Source organism: Argopecten irradians, chromosome 14 (assembly GCF_041381155.1).
Source record: "Argopecten irradians isolate NY chromosome 14, Ai_NY, whole genome shotgun sequence".
NCBI lineage: Eukaryota > Metazoa > Mollusca > Bivalvia > Pectinida > Pectinidae > Argopecten > Argopecten irradians.
In genome coordinates, this window is record NC_091147.1 from 7,115,286 (window position 1) to 7,134,016 (window position 18,731).

The 18,731-nt window shown below is 37.6% G+C and overlaps 1 protein-coding gene across 1 annotated transcript; it reads right to left on the minus strand.

Moving 5' to 3' along the window:
• Positions 1-2,002: 2,002 nt before the first annotated feature.
• On the minus strand, positions 2,003-3,969 carry LOC138306896 (mid1-interacting protein 1-B-like). Its single transcript, XM_069247445.1, has one exon. The coding sequence runs from the start codon at positions 3,841-3,843 to the stop codon at positions 3,328-3,330; it is 516 nt and encodes a 171-aa protein (XP_069103546.1). The 5' UTR covers positions 3,844-3,969; the 3' UTR covers positions 2,003-3,327.
• Between the last annotated feature and the right edge of the window lie 14,762 nt (positions 3,970-18,731).

Here is an 18,731-nt window from a genome sequence, read left to right on the forward strand (position 1 = left end):
TGTATGAATACACCAGTTCACCCACACAAATATTTAGAACCTACACATCACCAGGAGTCAGAACAAAGTCTGGTGTACATGTTTATCGCCCAGCCATGTCATAATCGTCATAAACATGTGTAAAAACACTATTATGATGTCATATGTAGTTTCGACGTCATAATTTATATATTACGTCGCATGATTGTTTCAGTAGACGGACACGTCACATCAAGGACGAAATAAAAGTTATGCGATAAATAAAATGTCACACTCGTGACTATATTTTATGAGGGCGCAGCCCTTCGTGCTCGAAGAGCATGAAGTGCGAAGAACTTCTAAGGTAACACATACGTGAAAAAATAAGAAAAAACTCAATCTTCAAAATTCAATCCTACCCACTGACAGCTTCAGTTTGCGGCTGCCATTTTTTTACACACTGTAAAAAATCCCATCAGCGAAAATACAATGCTTTGAAGTCAGCTTATTATATAATCAAGCGGTTCAAACGCTTTTATGATCCGACAAGCGTAATCTTCATCCGGCAGAAATTCAGTGCTTATTGCTCTTTATTTGTAAGTGTTCAAGTGATAGACCACCTTCCAATATAATCAGCTGACCAAAAACGGAATATCTGTTACTGAAATAAAAAAAATCTTCCTTCTCTTATGTGGATTTCCTTCTCAAAAGGGGGTTTGGGGACAAGGATAGAGTGTGAATATATGAAGAAAAAAATTAGAAAATTCGGCTTCGTTATTTCGATAAATTGAACTTTTTCACATTGCATAATTAATGGTTACTGAAACATCTGACTGCGCCCTTTAAGGCCTTGCCTTCAGTCATGTTATGAAATTTATCAAACGAGATCAATAATTGATATGCCACGAGCCTTTACATATATTACAGCCACTCATGTAAGATCCTCTATTTCCAATATCGTAAGACACACTATTGTGACGTCACGGGCAATTTTCGACGTTATAGTCGATGTGACGTCATATGATTGTCTTGTGCGATAATTCTCATGTATAAAGCTCGTGGTATATCAATTTGTAAACTTATTTAATTTGCATGTTATTTAAGCATTGAACGTCTTTCAGTTGGCACCCATATAGCCAATATGAATGCCAACTGGACAGAGGCAAATTCCACGAAGCGCGCTAGAGCTTCATGTTGGATTTGCCTCTGTCCAGTTGGCATTCATTTTGTGCTATGAATGCCAACTGAAAGACGTTCACTGCTTATGTTTACATTTGGTTACAATATTATGTTGACATACCAAGGCATTTTTCATCTACATGTATATAGTGAATTAGTCTTTCGTTATCGTTAAGGATGGAACAGCCATTTGAACAGCCGTTTTCGGTGATCGCTAGCAGGGCAATTGTGACGTCACAATGATAATGTCGTCAAAATAAGCTATTGATGTTCATTGTCTAAATGACTGGTAGGGTCACATAGTGAGACTGCAGTGAAAATGTAAATATATAGCCAGGAATGTAAGATTCTCTACTCTGCACTGTATATCATAGCGGATATACAACCTACACGAATGTATAACATCCATTTCTCTGACAATCAAAGATAATCGTTGTTTCAGCTGATGTTTGAACGCTGTAGGGTTGAGTCAATTTTGTAATTTTGGCTCTAGTACAACATACCACCAGATACATGACGGTTGCCTCTGACTTACAGTATTTATCAGTAGGAGCGTCATATAGCGGGCCCATCCTCTGTATAACCGTAACCCCTACAGTACAGGTAATGTGACATTGACGTAAACATTGTGGTTATATCAACCCATCAAACCTAGGCCTGTCACGCCACCAATCCTATCGGCCCATATTCTATCGGAGTTACTTCCCTTCCTTCCAGCGACTCTTTCAGAATATGATACGTTAAATTACTACTAATAAATGGCTTAAGAGTATTGTGCTCCAAAAGTAATTGACAAATTCTGGGGTCAGAGAACTTAAGTGACACCGTGAATCGTTCAATGGCAAAACAAGAACTAAATCTGACCACTAGTTAAGTATTTAATGTAGACATATAAATAATTTCATTTTACAAGGCAAAGTTGAGAATTATCCAATTATAAATAAACAAAAATTCTCAAAACAGATATAAACTCATTTACATATATCAACACGTATACCTGTCATATTAAACCGTCACATACCAAATGAACACAACTCAAATTTTATCAATAAATAAATAAAATCACGTTCATGCACACACACACACACTTGACCACCCATCTACTCGAAAGCATAGATCAATTTTTTGACGTCACGTTATCCATTTGATGGAAAATCTTAACTTTATAATCAAAGTGAGAATGATTTCTTCTGATGTCAAATACATGTATATACCGCATCAAATTTTAATAGAATTTTAATTAAAACGTCATAACAATATTTTTAAAAATTTCTCATCGGTGGATAAATGATGGTAATTTATTTTCTAATTCGTACACATTCTGTAAGTTATTCCGGTATTTATTATTAGAAAGTATTTTTGTCGTCGTGGCGATAATACAGTTATAATTACATGTATATATATGTTAAATTGAAGGTTGGCTTTTATTGATTGGAATCATTGACGATTTATAAATCAGTCAACAACTCGGGGACTTTTTAAAGTCTATTAACACTATACACTTCACCTGCACTCCTCACAACACCATAACAAACACACGCTACTGTGTACTTTCGTCTATTTTGGCAACGAAGATTCAAAACATTGGAACTCAAGGGGGCTCGCCGACTCGTCATGGGCAAATGATTTTAATACAGTTCCGGTTCCACACAAATCGTCTCTGGAGTTATTGTCAAAGTGTAAACTAGTTATCACTGAATATGGCACGAGAACCAAAAAATAGTATATTGCAAAGCACTGTATATAAATATACTTCACTATAATAACACAGATCGATCGGGGCCTACCATACTAGGGAATTAAAATCACACTCAAAGTCAGCAAAGCAGAGTTCCGTACAATACATGTATACGACACATATTTCAGCAAAATTTTATAACATTTTTACATTAGCCATAAGAAAAGTCTTCATAATACATTAAGGCGTTGTTTATTTTCTCACAGATCATTCAATTTGTATATCAATGTCCGGAACAAGTTCGTCTTGGTCCAAACATGATTGGAGATGCTATGACGGATGGTTCATATATATATAATAACCCGATGGACATTCTTAGTGTTCAGTGATATCTCTGATTTCGTCGAAGTTTTTCTCTAATTCTGATGAGAGGCTGTTGGTATCTGAAAAATCCTTCCCACATCCATCCCGGTTGTCAAGGAATTTAAGGGTGTTGTCCTCTGAAGCTAAGGTCAGATTGCGAAAGGTGCGAATGTGGGGTTCTGAGCTGACTTTCCACCCACTTCTGTTTCGTATCGATTCGTTAGATAATTAGCAGTTTCTGTCATTTGATGGAGAAGTCTAAATATACCCGATAAATGATGCTGAAACGCCGCAGCTGTTTTCTTAGCCGATTCGTCTATGTGGTTATTTTCGATTTCCCCCTCGAGGGCCTCATCCGAATCACTCAGTACAGCTGATTGCACTCGGTGTGTCCCGACTGTCAGATCTGTTTTTACAGTTTTTAAAAGAGAGTAAAAGCTATACAAGTCCGTACCTTGTTTCACAGTGGATAACACAGCTTTATTGTTGTTCTCCTCGGCTACCACGGGAATATTTGAAGCAGTAACCTCCATATCTTTGAGTCGGTTTGGAATCATAACCGTATCGTCCATTGAATCCACTGCGTGCACAAATTTATTGAGAGCAGACATTAGCGAGTCCTGGTTCGTCTCGCCATTACTTAGAATTAAACTTCGGTTATCCATTGTGATGTGTTAGGTCCAGGATAGGAATAATGTAGTGATGTTTTGCTCAGAGTTCGGTATAATATATCCCACTCAACTCGCCGGGTTACAGTGCTGATTAATAATGTGTCAGGAGTCGACTTCCGGTTTGGACGATACCACTAGTAGGTAGAACAAGTCCAAGAGTCGTAACGAAAAGGGAAAACATTAATGAAAAGATAAATTAGTAGCATTTAAAATATATTCAAAGCAATTGTAAAGCCGTTTATTTCCATTGAATTAAAATTAGGAACGCTGACGCTGTCTATTTAAGTCCGTCCGGTATTTTATTTTATATTACAGATTAACAGACGAGTCGACTTGTTGTCAAGGTCGGGTGATAATGCTACGATTTGATTGGTCGGCAAACATCACCTTGTCGCGTGGTATGTCTCATAATCAAAACATAAGCACATGGTGAATGCCGGGGTGTTTCCCACGTGGTTAGATTATACCGTCAAGGTAATAGTAACTGGTGGATATAAGTGTGCTTTATAATTAGATGTGACGATTAACCGTGTACTTATGTAAGAATTAGTATTAGGCCTTGAAATGTGGTACGTAATGCTATTAACGACATGACAATAAATATGTACTGTAAACATGAGATAACACACATTTAATCTCTGATTTACATAATCACGTGCAACTGTGCATGAAGATCTACATGTATGTATACAGAACTACAATTGCCATATTCATCCAAAATGTAGTAATTTAAATTAATGATGTGTAAGGGTTTCCTAGTGGTCGAGACTCAAAAATTTGCAAAAATACATTGCCGTTTATATTTAATTTTTCTACAAAAGGTGAACATGCAAAAATTTCACTATTTTTATCAATGTTAGATATGATGTGTTCAAAGTACTGTATAATGTATGTAGTGTAATATGTTGCTCTTACGTGAACTTCGTGGTAAATGTAATAAAATCCACAATTACAGGTACGGTTTATTTTATTTCATCTCGAAATAAAATCGAGACGTACATATAGGCATACAGTATAACTGCGGGATGAATCTAGTACAACTTTTCAAACTTGTTGACAGCGTCCAAGTGTATTCATCGTGGACACATGTGTACATGCACGTGTATAGTCATTTGAGCACTGAATGTCCTACTTTTTGTTTGAGAAAACAAGTAGACCCTGTAGTAAAAGATGCTCCACCGCTGACAAGTGACATTTGTTCACTATTTAAAACAGGAACAGATGATTTAGTATTTTTCTTCAGGTACAAAAGTTACTTACTTTACACCATTGCTATCAGTGGAAAGTTTGAGCTTTTAATTTTACTTGAAGTTAAACATAAACATAAACAATACTTAATTGCATCTCGAAAAAAATCTATGACACTATATATATATATATAGCTATATCCTATATTGAGCGGAATATCAATATGATTTTAATAAGGTTGATTTTTTTCTGGACGTAATTAATAATTATCAATATTTTTTTTATCTTGAATTGAAATAAGAATCCCAAACTTTTCAATGGCGGTAATGGTGTAAAGTAGAAATGTAAGTAAATTTTGTAACTTAAGAAAAATAGTTACTTGTCTTCTCCTGTTTTGATAGGGAAAATGTCCTTAGTTAGCGGCATAACATCTTTAATGAAACAAAGCTAATTTTAAAAAGAATTAAGAAAGGACTGTAAAGAATGAAATAAAAATCCTGAAAGGGCTATATTTGTTTTTATTATTTGACATCATAATCCTAACAGGATTCAAACCAAACGTGCGAAAAAGTGCGATAGGCAGTAAAGCAACACGAGCATACCAGGGCCCGGCACCATAAAACTTTCTCAGATAATTTTTTTACTCAAGCCTATGGAAAATCATATACTTGAGTAAAAAATCTGTCTGAGAATAGTTTTTTGGTGCCGGGCCCAGGCAATTAGTTTTGTAGAAAGATGTTTTTGTACACCAAAATCTTTCAGAAGTGATCATCAATTTGTATTGCTTTAATGTAATTTAGATGTTTACTTGTTATTCACGTTGTAATCCGAAATGTATTAATGCTTATATCATGATCTGGACCAAGGACACCCTACAAACATATCTTTACAACATCTTTGATACTCCAGGGGTTACTATCACTGACGTTATAAAGACTGTGATGGTAACCCCTGGAGTATTAAGGGTGCCTTTTTAAAGGCCCACTACCTTTCCGGAGCAAAATTTAAAGGTTTCTAAAAATCATAGATAACATAAGAAAATATATATCGATGGCCTAAGATGAAGTTATAACATGAAGCTTATGCAAGATATCCTGCGTAATATATGGTAACAGTTGGGTTTCATTTCACTGCTTTGCCTTCTGGCGCAGTGATAATCAACTACCGCGCGGCATTTAGGACGACGGCGGGAAACATAAGACGAGCCGCGTTATGAAAATTAACATTTTATTTATTTAAATTAAATAGTTCAGAAGGTGATGATAAGTGTAGAATTACCGGTAAGTTGATAACTTTTGCGACTCTACAAAATTATCAATCTCGTTTTACATTTCCATTTTAAAAATTAAAAGCCGTTTCGGAAAGGTAGTGGGCCTTTAAGTTTACAAATACCAACAACAATGTTTCAGTACAAAGTATTCAGAGGAGAATGATTTCATTTATTAACTTTTGTAATGCCTTCAATTATAAGTAGAGAAATCCCCTGACGTACTGCAATAATAATCTCTTTGTGGTGTATGTAAAGTATGTGTACAAATGTGTGTACAAGTATGTGTACAAATGTGTGTACAAGTATGTGTACAAATGTGTGTACAAATGTGTGTACAAGTGTGTGTACAAATGTGTGTACAAATGTGTGTACAAGTGTGTGTACAAGTGTGTGTACAAATGTGTGTACAAATGTGTGTACAAGTGTGTGTACAAGTGTGTGTACAAGTGTGTGTACAAATGTGTGTACAAGTGTGTGATTTACACTGAATTAATTTAAGAATCATTCTGGCATTTTTTTGGAAAAACAAAATACTTTTTTTTTAATTTAAATTAACGTCGAATCAGACGAATGTACATGTACATTTATCAGTGGACATCGGCGCCAAAAAGCTCAGTGTGATTTGATAAACAACTGTAATATATCTAAATATACGTACAACATGTATTAATATGTACATGTATTTATAAACGTGTATTATGTAAGATTTTTGACACTATGAATATTACAGAGTTTGGACCTGCTAAAATGGCCCAAAAGGTGGGTTCAAAATTGTGAGTCTCTCTCCAAAAATAGGGAGGGTTGGTAAGTATGTCTTGTTTCGATAATCCTTCATTGTCTCTGTGATTATCGATATGTGTACTTTTATAGATACACGCAGGTGATGTCGTCAAATACGTAGGTAAAATTCGGAGTCAAAATGGAAGTCATCATCAACTGAAAAATTAGTACACTTGCATCACCAAATTCAATACCGTATTAAATAATTATTTTGATTACTACAATTAATGTATACAGTTATAACATACCATGATCTCTATACAAACCAGTATACATATGTATGTCGATATAATATTTAATTATCATAAACACTGTGAGGTACGATCAATGAGAAGTGAGTTTAAAAGTACGTCAACAAGTGTTGTGTTTTTCTCTGCCATAGGGACAGATAAACACGGGTCCGGATCTAAGTCGGTCAGGCTACTCTGATCTTTACACTCGTACTTTAGAGCAGAGAGTGCCCCGTGTTTAACTTTAACACAATCAAAGTTTACGTCCCATAGAAATGTATACATGTGTATTGTCATGTATACGGATATCCAACGCAGACCGATGGTCTCTAAGGCAGGTTTGACAGTAGTTATAGACAGGTGGTCTCTAAGGCAGGTTTGACAGTAGTTATAGACAGGTGGTCTCTAAGGCAGGTTTGACAGTAGTTATAGACAGGTGGTCTCTAAGACAGGTTTGACAGTAGATATAGTCAGGTGGTCTCTAAGGCAGGTTTGACAGTAGTTATAGTCAGGTGGTCTCTAAGGCAGGTTTGACAGTAGTTATAGTCAGGTGGTCTCTAAGGCAGGTTTGACAGTAGTTATAGACAGGTGGTCTCTAAGGCAGGTTTGACAGTAGTTATAGTCAGGTGGTCTCTAAGGCAGGTTTGACAGTAGTTATAGACAGGTGGTCTCTAAGGCAGGTTTGACAGTAGTTATAGTCAGGTGGTCTCTAAGGCAGGTTTGACAGTAGTTATAGACAAGTGGTCTCTAAGGCAGGGATGACTGCAGTTATAGACAGGTGGTCTCTAAGACGGGTTTGACAGTAGTTATAGACAGATGGTCTCTAAGGCAGGTTTGACAGTAGTTATAGTCAGGTGGTCTCTAAGGCAGGTTTGACAGTAGTTAGAGACAGATGGTCTCTATAAGGCAGGTTTAACTGAGTTAGAGACAGGTAGTCTCTATAAGGCAGGTTTAACTGTAGTTAGAGACAGATGGTCTCTATAAGGCAGGTTTAACTGTAGAATTAGACAGGTTGTCTCTAGGACAGGCTTAACTGCAGTTAGAGACAGATGGTTTCTATAAGACAGGTTTAACCGTAGTTAGAGACACATGGTCTCTATAAGGGAGGTTTAACTGTAGAATTAGACAGGTCGTCTCTAAGACAGGTTTGACTGTAGTTATAGACAAGTGGTCTCTATAAGGCAGGTATGACTGTGGTTATAGACATGTGGTCTCTAAGGCAGATTTGACTGTAGTTATAGACAGGTGGTCTCTAAGGCAGATTTGACTGTAGTTATAGACAGGTGGTCTCTAAGGCAGGTTTGACAGTAGTTATAGTCAGGTGGTCTCTAAGGCAGGTTTGACAGTAGTTATAGACAGGTGGTCTCTAAGGCAGGTTTGACTGTAGTTATAGACAGGTGGTCTCTAAGACAGGTTTGACTGTAGTTATAGACAGGTGGTCTCTAAGGCAGGTTTGACTGTAGTTATAGTCAGGTGGTCTCTAAGGCAGGTTTGACTGTAGTTATAGACAGGTGGTCTCTAAGGCAGGTTTGACTGTAGTTATAGACAGGTGGTCTCTAAGGCAGGTTTGACTGTAGTTATAGACAGGTGGTCTCTAGGCAGGTTGTCAGTAGGGACAGGTGGTCTTGACAGTTTGACAGTTATAGTTATAGGTGGTCTCTAAGGCAGGTTTGACAGTAGTTATAGACAGGTGGTCTCTAAGGCAGGTTTGACAGTAGTTATAGACAGGTGGTCTCTAAGGCAGGTTTGACTGTAGTTATAGACAGGTGGTCTCTAAGACAGGTTTGACTGTAGTTATAGACAGGTGGTCTCTAAGACGGTTTGACAGTAGTTATAGACAGATGGTCTCTAAGGCAGGTTTGACAGTAGTTATAGTCAGGTGGTCTCTAAGGCAGGTTTGACAGTAGTTAGAGACAGATGGTCTCTATAAGGCAGGTTTAACTGAGTTAGAGACAGGTAGTCTCTATAAGGCAGGGTTTAACTGTAGTTATAGACAGATGGTCTCTATAAGTCAGGTTTAACTGTAGAATTAGACAGGTGGTCTCTAAGACAGGTTTGACTGTAGTTATAGACAAATGGTCTCTATCAGGCAGGTTTAACTGTAGTTAAAGACAAGTGGTCTCTAAGACAGGTTTAACTGTAGAATTAGACAGGTCGTCTCTAAGACAGGTTTGACTGTAGTTATAGGCAGATGGTCTCTATAAGTCAGGTTTAACTGTAGAATTAGACATGTGGTCTCTAAGGCAGATTTGACTGTAGTTATAGACAGGTGGTCTCTAAGGCAGATTTGACTGTAGTTATAGACAGGTGGTCTCTAAGGCAGGTTTGACAGTAGTTATAGTCAGGTGGTCTCTAAGGCAGGTTTGACAGAAGTTAAAGTCAGGTGGTCTCTAAGGCAGGTTTGACTGTATTTATAGACAGGTGGTCTCTAAGACAGGTTTGACTGCAGTTATAAACAGATGGTCTCTAAGGCAGGTTTGACTGTAGTTATAGACAGGTGGTCTCTAAGGCAGGTTTGACTGTAGTTATAGACAGGTGGTCTCTAAGACAGGTTTGACTGTAGTTATAGACAGGTGGTCTCTAAGGCAGGTTTGACTGTAGTTATAGACAGGTGGTCTCTAAGACAGGTTTGACTGCAGTTATAAACAGATGGCCTCTAAGGCAGGTTTGACTGTAGTTATAGACAGGTGGTCTCTAAGGCAGGTTTGACAGTAGTTATAGTCAGGTGGTCTCTAAGGCAGGTTTGACAGTAGTTATAGTCAGGTGGTCTCTAAGGCAGGTTTGACTGTAGTTATAGACAGGTGGTCTCTAAGACAGGTTTGACTGTAGTTATAGACAGATGGTCTCTAAGGCAGGTTTGACTGTAGTTATAGACAGGTGGTCTCTAAGACAGGTTTGACTGTAGTTATAGACAGATGGTCTCTAAGGCAGGTTTGACTGTAGTTATAGACAGGTGGTCTCCAAGGCAGGGTTGACTGTAGTTATAGACAGGTGGTCTCTAAGGCAGGTTTGACTGTAGTTATAGACAGGTGGTCTCTAAGGCAGGGTTGACTGTAGTTAGTTATAGACAGATGGTCTCTAAGTAAGGTTTGACTGTAGTTAAAGACGGTGTCTCTAAGACAAATTTGACTGTATTTATAGACAGGTGGTCTCTTAGGCAGGGTTGACTATAGTTATAGACAGATGTTGTCTAAAGCAGGGTTGACTGTAGTTATAGACAGATTGTCTCTTAGGCAGGGTTGACTATACATTGTAGTTATAGACAGGTGGTCTCTAAGGCAGATTTGACTAGTTATAGACAGGTGGTCTCTAAGGCAGATTTGACTGTAGTTATAGACAGATGATCTCTATAAGGCAGGCTCTTAGGCAGGTTTGACTGTAGTTATAGAACGGTGGTCTCTAAGACGGGTTTAACTGTAGTTATAGACATGTGGTCTCTAAGACAGGTTTAACTGTATAATAAGACAGGTCGTCTCTAAGACAGGTTTGACTGTAGTTATAGGCAGATGGTCTCTATAAGTCAGGTTTAACTGTAGAATTAGACAGGTGGTCTCTAAGACAGGTTTGACTGTAGTTATAGACAGATGGTCTCTATAAGGCAGGTTTAACTGTAGTTATAGACAAGTGGTCTCTAAGACAGGTTTGACTGTAGTTATTAGACAGGTGGTCTCTAAGACAGGTTTGACTGTAGTTATAGACAGATGGTCTCTATAAGGCAGGTTTGACTGTAGTTATAGACAGGTGGTCTCTAAGACAGGTTTGACTGTAGTTATAGACAGATGGTCTCTATAAGGCAGGTTTAACTGTAGAATTAAACAGGTGGTCTCTAAGACAGGTTTGACTATAGTTATAGACAGATGGTCTCTATAAGGCAGGTTTGACTGTAGTTATAGACAAGTGGTCTCCTAGGCAGGTTTGACTGTAGTTATAGACAGATGGTGTCTAAAGCAGGGTTGACTGTAGTTATAGACAGATTGTCTCTAGGGCAGATTTGACTAGTTATATACAGATGGTCTCTAAGACAGGTTTAACTGTAGAATTAGACAGGTCGTCTCTAAGAAAGGCTTGACTGTAGTTATAGGCAGATGGTCTCTATAAGTCAGGTTTAACTGTATAATTAGACAGGTGGTCTCTAAGGCAGGTTTGACTGTAGTTATAGACAGATGATCTCTATAAGGCAGGCTCTTAGGCAGGTTTGACTGTAGTTATAGACAGATGGTCTCTAAGACAGGTTTAACTGTATAGTTAGACAGGTCGTCTCTAAGACAGGTTTGACTATAGTTATAGACAGATGATCTCAATAAGTCAGGTTTAACTGTAGTTATAGACTAGTGGTCTCTTAGGCAGGTTTGACTGTAGTTATAGACAGGTGGTCTCTAAGACAGGTTTGACTGCAGTTATAGACAGATGGCCTCTAAGACAGGTTTGATACTGTAGTTATAGACAGGTGGTCTCTAAGGCAGGTTTGACTGTAGTTATAGACAGGTGGTCTCTAAGGCAGGTTTGACTGTAGTTATAGACAGGTGGTCTCTAAGGCAGGTTTGACTGTAGTTATAGACAGGTGGTCTCTAAGGTAGGTTTGACTGTAGTTATAGACAGGTGGTCTCTAAGGCAGGTTTGACTGTAGTTATAGACAGATGGTCTCTATAAGGCAGGTTTGACTGTAGTTATAGACAGGTGGTCTCTATAAGGCAGGTTTGACTGTAGTTATAGACAGGTGGTCTCTAAGGCAGGTTTGACTGTAGTTATAGACAAGTAGTCTCTTAGGCAGGTTTGACTGTAGGTATAGACGGGTGGTCTCTAAGACAGGTTTGACTATAGTTATAGACAAGTGGTCTCTTAGGCAGTTTTGACTGTAGTTATAGACAGATGATCTCTATAAGGCAGGTTTGACTGTAGTTATAGACAGGTGGTCTCTAAGACAGGTTTGACTGTAGTTATAGACAAGTGGTCTCTAAGGCAGGTTTGACTGTAGTTATAGACAGGTGGTCTCTAAGGCAGGTTTGGCTGTAGTTATAGACAGAGGATCTCTATAAGGCAGGTTTGACTGTATTTATAGACAGGTGGTATCTAAGACAGGTTTGACTGTATTTATAGACAGGTGGTCTCTAATGCAGATTTGACTAGTTACAGACAGATGGTCTCTAAAGCAGGTTTAACTGTAATTATAGACATGTGGTCTCTAAGGCAGATTGCCTAGTTATAGACAGGTGGTCTCTTAGGCAGGTTTGACTGTAGTTATAGACATATGGTCTCTATAAGGTAGGTTTAACTGTAGGTATAGACAGGTGGTCTCCAAAACTGTTTAGCTGTAGTTATAGACACGTGGTCTCTAAAACTGTTTACGCTGTAGCTATAGACAGGTGATCTCTAAGACAGGTTTGACTGTAGTTATAGACAGATGGTCTCTAAGGCAGGTTTGACTGTAGTTATAGACAGGTGGTCTCTAAGGCAGGTTTGACTGTAGTTATAGACAGGTGGTCTCTAAGGCAGGTTTGACTGTAGTTATAGACAGGTGGTCTCTAAGGCAGGTTTTGCTGTAGTTATAGACAGATGGTCTCTAAAACAGTTTAGGTTGTAGCTATAGACAGGTGGTCTCTATGGCAGGTTTGACTGTAGTTGTAGACAGGTGCTCTTTAAGACAGATTTGGCTGTAGTTATAGACAGGTGGTCTCCATAAGGCAGGTTTGATTGTAGTTTTAGACAGGTGGTATTTAAGACATATTTGGCTGTAGTTATAGACAGGCGGTCTCTATAAGGCAGGTTTGACTGTAGTTATAGACAGGTGGTATCTAAGACAGGTTTGACTACAGTTATAGACAGGTGCTCTTTAAGACAGGTTTGACTGTACTATAGACAGGTGCTCTTTAAGACAGGGTTGGCTGTAGTTTTAGAGAGGTCCTCTCTATAAGACAGATTTGGTTGTATAGTTTTAAACAGGTGGCAGTAGGTAGTGTCTACTTCAGGTTTGATATTCAATATAGTCAGAGGGCAATGACAACATTAGATACACCTCGTTGAAGGATGAACTTGATCTCGTTTTAACAGCACTATAAATAGTCGAGATAAGGGGTAACAGCACACTGAAGGTCGCGGTTATCGTTGTTGACTCTCCACCCTGTGAACTTGACCTTGGATACGGATCAAACGTTGGTAGATATATATAATCGCAGCCTACACAGATATATTCGGTAGAGTGCATATACACATGTACTAGCTATTGTCCATCTACAGAATAGGGTGGTTTAAACCTTATAAAGCATGCGTAAGGCATTAGCATTGACGTTAAACATACAAATATGATTAACGAAGAGAGAAAAAAATCAACAACAAGAAAAAAACAGTTAAAAACAACAGAACCATGCACCAATTTACGTATACGTATATCTGAACCAAAGACTAAACCCCGCCGAATATATTTTTTATCTAAATATATACTTTTTGACAAGGAGATGTATGAGGTCTCTGGTGACTGTCGATATATTTTAGCAAACAGATATTCCTCAGAATAATTTAAAGATAAATCATCATTAAATTATTTAATTATTTGCAGACATCCCGTGGGTCATTCTCGATTCTACAGGGGTTCCGATCACTTATTATCTAAGAGACGGTAAGTGATCGGAACCCCTGGAGACTTTACGGAGTACAATTAGGCCATGGGCTAGGAGGGTCCCACATGCACCACCCAAAACCTCCGAACCAATATTTTTCTGAACCCTTGTGACCCAATGATCACAAATCAAAATGTTAACATTGTATAAGTTGGGATGAACTTCCGGTTATGACGTCATCAAGATGGCCGCCATCTCGAATTTCACTTAAAATTGAAAAAAATAGTCATACATTGACATTTTTCAACCGAAGCAGACGAAAGAGGTATCAAAATGACCACAATAGAACAACAAATACATGTCAGAACCAAATTATCAACTATATATAGTGATTTGAACGCATGAAATGAAAAAAAAAAAGATTTTAAGTTCAAAAATGGTAATTTTTCATCATTTTTTTTTTCATATTTGGCTTGACGCAGCAAAATTGTTTCCCAACAACAAATTATTATTCGTAATCAGTTATTTGACCTCTTATCAATCGGTAAAAACAACAAAAATATATAGAAATGCAAAAGAGAATTGTTGTTATACATGTACCATCATTTGGTTTACAAAACATCACCGGATGCGTATACAGGGCATCTGATTGAGAAAAAATATTACGATTTGGAGTGGCTGAGATGAGTTTAACAATGTATTTTGATGATTTTAAAGCGCTCTTTACACGATAATTTTTTTTCCGATTTAAAGTTACCTGCATTGAGAAATGATAATTGTGAGTGTCGTCATACCATTATGCAACCCAGCTCGATCTGAACATACCGGATTCACAACATCGACACACTGTTGTGTGTAACTCAAAATAATAATAAATTGATTTTCTTGATGGCCATTTTAGTCTAGTTCGTGTGTATTGAATTTTAATTATTAAAGATTTGAACATTACCTGCCAGAACGTTTGAGGGAACACGCCGCGCAGCGTAAAATTGTCTAAAACGTAGTACAAAAAATGTGCAGGAGGATTTAGAACATTTCATTCGGCGTAAAGGGGGGGGCCAAACACCCCCCCCCCCCCCCCCCCCCCCGCCGCCCCTGTGTGGGACCCTTTTTTCTTTCAAATGTGCATTTTTAGAACATTTCATTCGGCGGAAATAAAATAATAAATATCATTCATGTTCTGTCGGCGGTGGAGCATCTCTAACTTCAAATAGCAATTGAAAGAGTATAATGTTGTGGATCTCTCTAACTTATATTTGCAAAAGTTTTATGTATTTGAAAGAGTATGAAATTCAGCCTTAGGGAATATTTAGTGCAAGAAAAAAAATCAGGTGCGTTGGCATCGGTTAGGCTTGATAGATTACTAGGCAGCAGCCGACGACCAGCCATACCTCGGGGGATATTGCCCATCAGGGTTTGTGCTAACAACACTAACAGAGTTACCTCCCTTTGCACGATTCTATCGTTCATGTATATAACCAACATAAATAACAAAACCGATATATAGTTTTTTTTCTTCAAAATTTTAATAGGTATGCATAAATGGTGAATTAGATTCAGATAAAAATAAATGGTCATATGACCATGACACAACGCATCTGATGCCTTTAAGGAGAATCGTGTGTCACACATGATACAGTTTATATACAGAACTCCTTTACATATACATGTATGTACAGCAGATATACGGTTACAGAAGAAATCATCAACAAATAACAAGCTAGTCAATAAACAAATTATTAATGTGAATATCACAGCACTATGGCATGTATTTACTTTGTGTTAAAATAATCATAATATAGAAATGATCAATATACAAAAATAATGTTGTATGAACATTGTCATAAAAGGGGTAAATAGAATTGTTCTATTGTATAGAATTGATGCATGAAATAATAATTGCAATAACAAGACTTTGAAATACATTAACCTGGGGTGATATGTTCATTAATGTTATACAGTATTTAATTGATTAACCAGCTCTAACAATAAGATTAAGTCAATTAATAATTTAATGAATAAGGAATCTTACAAAATGAGGCCAATTAAAGGAATCTTACAAATTGAGGCCAATTACAGTACAAAGTGAAGGCCAATTAAAGGAATGTTACAAAGTGAGGCCAATTACAGTACAAAGTGAAGGCCAATTAAAGGAATGTTACAAAGTGAGGCCAATTACAGTACAAAGTGAAGGCCAACTAAAGGAATGTTACAAAGTGAGGCCAATTACAGTACAAAGTGAAGGCCAACTAAAGGAATGTTACAAAGTGAAGGCCAATTAAAGGAATGTTACAAAGTGAGGCCAATTACAGTACAAAGTGAAGGCCAATTAAAGTACAAAGTGAAGGCCACATTACAGTACACAAAGTGAAGGCCAATTAAAGAATGTTACAAAGTGAGGCCAATTACTTGAAGGCCAAAGGAATCTTAGCAAAGTGAGGCCAATTACAGTACAAAGTGAAGGCCAATTACAGTACAAAGTGAAGGCCCAAGCTAAAGGAATGTTACAAAGTGAGGCAATTACAGTACAAAGTGAAGGCCAATTAAAGGAATCTTACAAAGTGAAGGCCAATTACACAGTACAACATGTGAAGCGCAATTACAGTAAAGGTGAAGCCAGTTAAAGGAATGTTACACCAGTGAAGGCCAATTACAGTACAAAGTGAAGGCAATTAAAGGAAATGTTACAAAGTGAGGCCAATTACAGTACAAAGTGAAGGCCAATTAAAGGAATGTTACAAAGTGAGGCCAATTACAGTACAAAGTGAAGGCCAACTACAGGAATGTTACAAAGTGAAGGCAATAAGAGAACAATTGAAAGGCCAATTACAAGTACAAAAAGTGAAGGCCAAATTAAAGGCCAATTACAGTACAAAGTGAAGGCCAATTACAGTACAAAGTGAAGGCCAATTAAAGGAATGTTACAAAGTGAGGCCAATTACAGTACAAAGTGAAGGCCAATTAAAGGAATTACAAAGGAATCTTTAACAAATGTTGTGTGGCAATTACAGTACAAAGTGAAGGCCAATTAAAGGAATGTTACAAAGTGAAGGCCAACTAAAAGGAAGTTACAAAGTGAAGGCCAATTACAGTACAAAGTGAAGGCCAATAAAGGAATGTTACAAAGTGAGGCCAAATTACAGTACAAAGTGAAGGCCAACTAAAGGAATGTTACAAAGTGAAGGCCAATTACAGTTACAAAGTGAAGGCCAATTAAAGGAATCTTACAAAGTGAAGGCCAATTAAATTACAGTACAAAGTGAGGCCAGTAAAGGCCAATTACAGTACAAAGTGAAGGCCAATTAAAGGAATGTTACAAAGACGAGGCCAATTACAGTACAAAGTGAAGGCCAATTACAGTACACAAAGTGAAGGGAAGGCCAATTAAAGGAATCGTTACAAAGTGAACGGTGAGGCCAATTACAGTAACAAAGTGAAGGCCAACTAAAGGAATCTTACAAAGTGAAGGCCAATTAAAGGAATTCTTACAAAGTGAAGGCCAATTAATAGTACAAAGTGAAGGCCAATTTCATGTACAAAGTGAAGGCCAATTACAGTACAAAGTGAAGGCCAATTACAAAAGGAATGTTACAAAGTGAAGGCCAAGTACAGTACAAAGTGAAGGCCCAATTAAAGGACAATCTTAGTAAGTGAAGGCCAATTACAGTACAAAGTGAAGGCCAACTTAAAGAATGCCAAAGTGACACGGCAATTAAAGGAATGTTACAAAGTGAAGGCCAATTACAGTACAAAGTGAAGGCCAATTAAAGGAATGTTACAAAGTGAAGGCCAATTACAGTACAAAAGTGAAGGCCAATTTTAAAGGAATGTTACAAAGTGAAGGACTGAAGGCCAATTACAGTACAAAGTGAAGGCCAAATAAGGAATGTTACAAAGAAGAGCCAATTACAAAGTGACAAAGTGAAGGCCAATTACAGTACAAAGTGAGGCCAATTACAGTACAAAGTGAAGGCCAACTAAAGGAATGTTACAAAGTGAAGGCCAATTACAGTACAAAGTGAAGGCCAACTAAAGGAATGTTACAAAGTGAAGGCCAATTAAAGGAATGTTACAAAGTGAAGGCCAATTAAAGGAATGTTACAAAGTGAAGGCCAATTAAAGGAATGTTACAAAGTGAAGGCCAATTAAAGGAATGTTACAAAGTGAAGGCCAATTAGAGTACAAAGTGAAGGCCAACTAAAGGAATGTTACAAAGTGAAGGCCAACTAAAGGAATGTTACAAAGTGAGGCCAATTACAGTACAAAGTGAAGGCCAACTAAAGGAATGTTACAAAGTGAAGGCCAATTAAAGGAATGTTACAAAGTGAAGGCCAATTAAAGGAATGTTACAAAGTGAAGGCCAATTAAAGGAATGTTACAAAGTGAAGGCCAATTACAGTACAAAGTGAAGGCCAACTAAAGGAATGTTACAAAGTGAAGGTGTGAAGGCCAATTAATGGAAGTACAAAGTGAAGGCCAATTAGCAGTACAAAGTGAAGGCCAATTAAGGAATTGTTACAAAGTGAGGCCAATTACAGTACAAAGTGAAGGCCAACTAAAGGAATGTTACAAAGTGAGGCCAATTACAGTACAAAGTGAAGGCCAATTAAAGGAATGTTACAAAGTGAGGCCAATTACAGTACAAAGTGAAGGCCAATTAAAGGAATGTTACAAAGTGAGGCCAATTACAGTACAAAGTGAAGGCCAATTAAAGGAATGTTACAAAGTGAAGGCCAATTACAGTACAAAGTGAAGGCCAATTACTAAAGGATTAGCATTTTACAAAGTGAAGGCCAATTAAGGAATGTTACAAAGTGAAGGCCAATTACAGTTTACAAAGTGAAGGCCCTACTAAAGGAA

Coding starts and splice junctions, on each gene's coding strand:
- LOC138306896 (XM_069247445.1), bottom strand. CDS start 3,843: ATGGATAACCGAAGTTTAATTCTAAGTAATGGCGAGACGAACCAGGAC.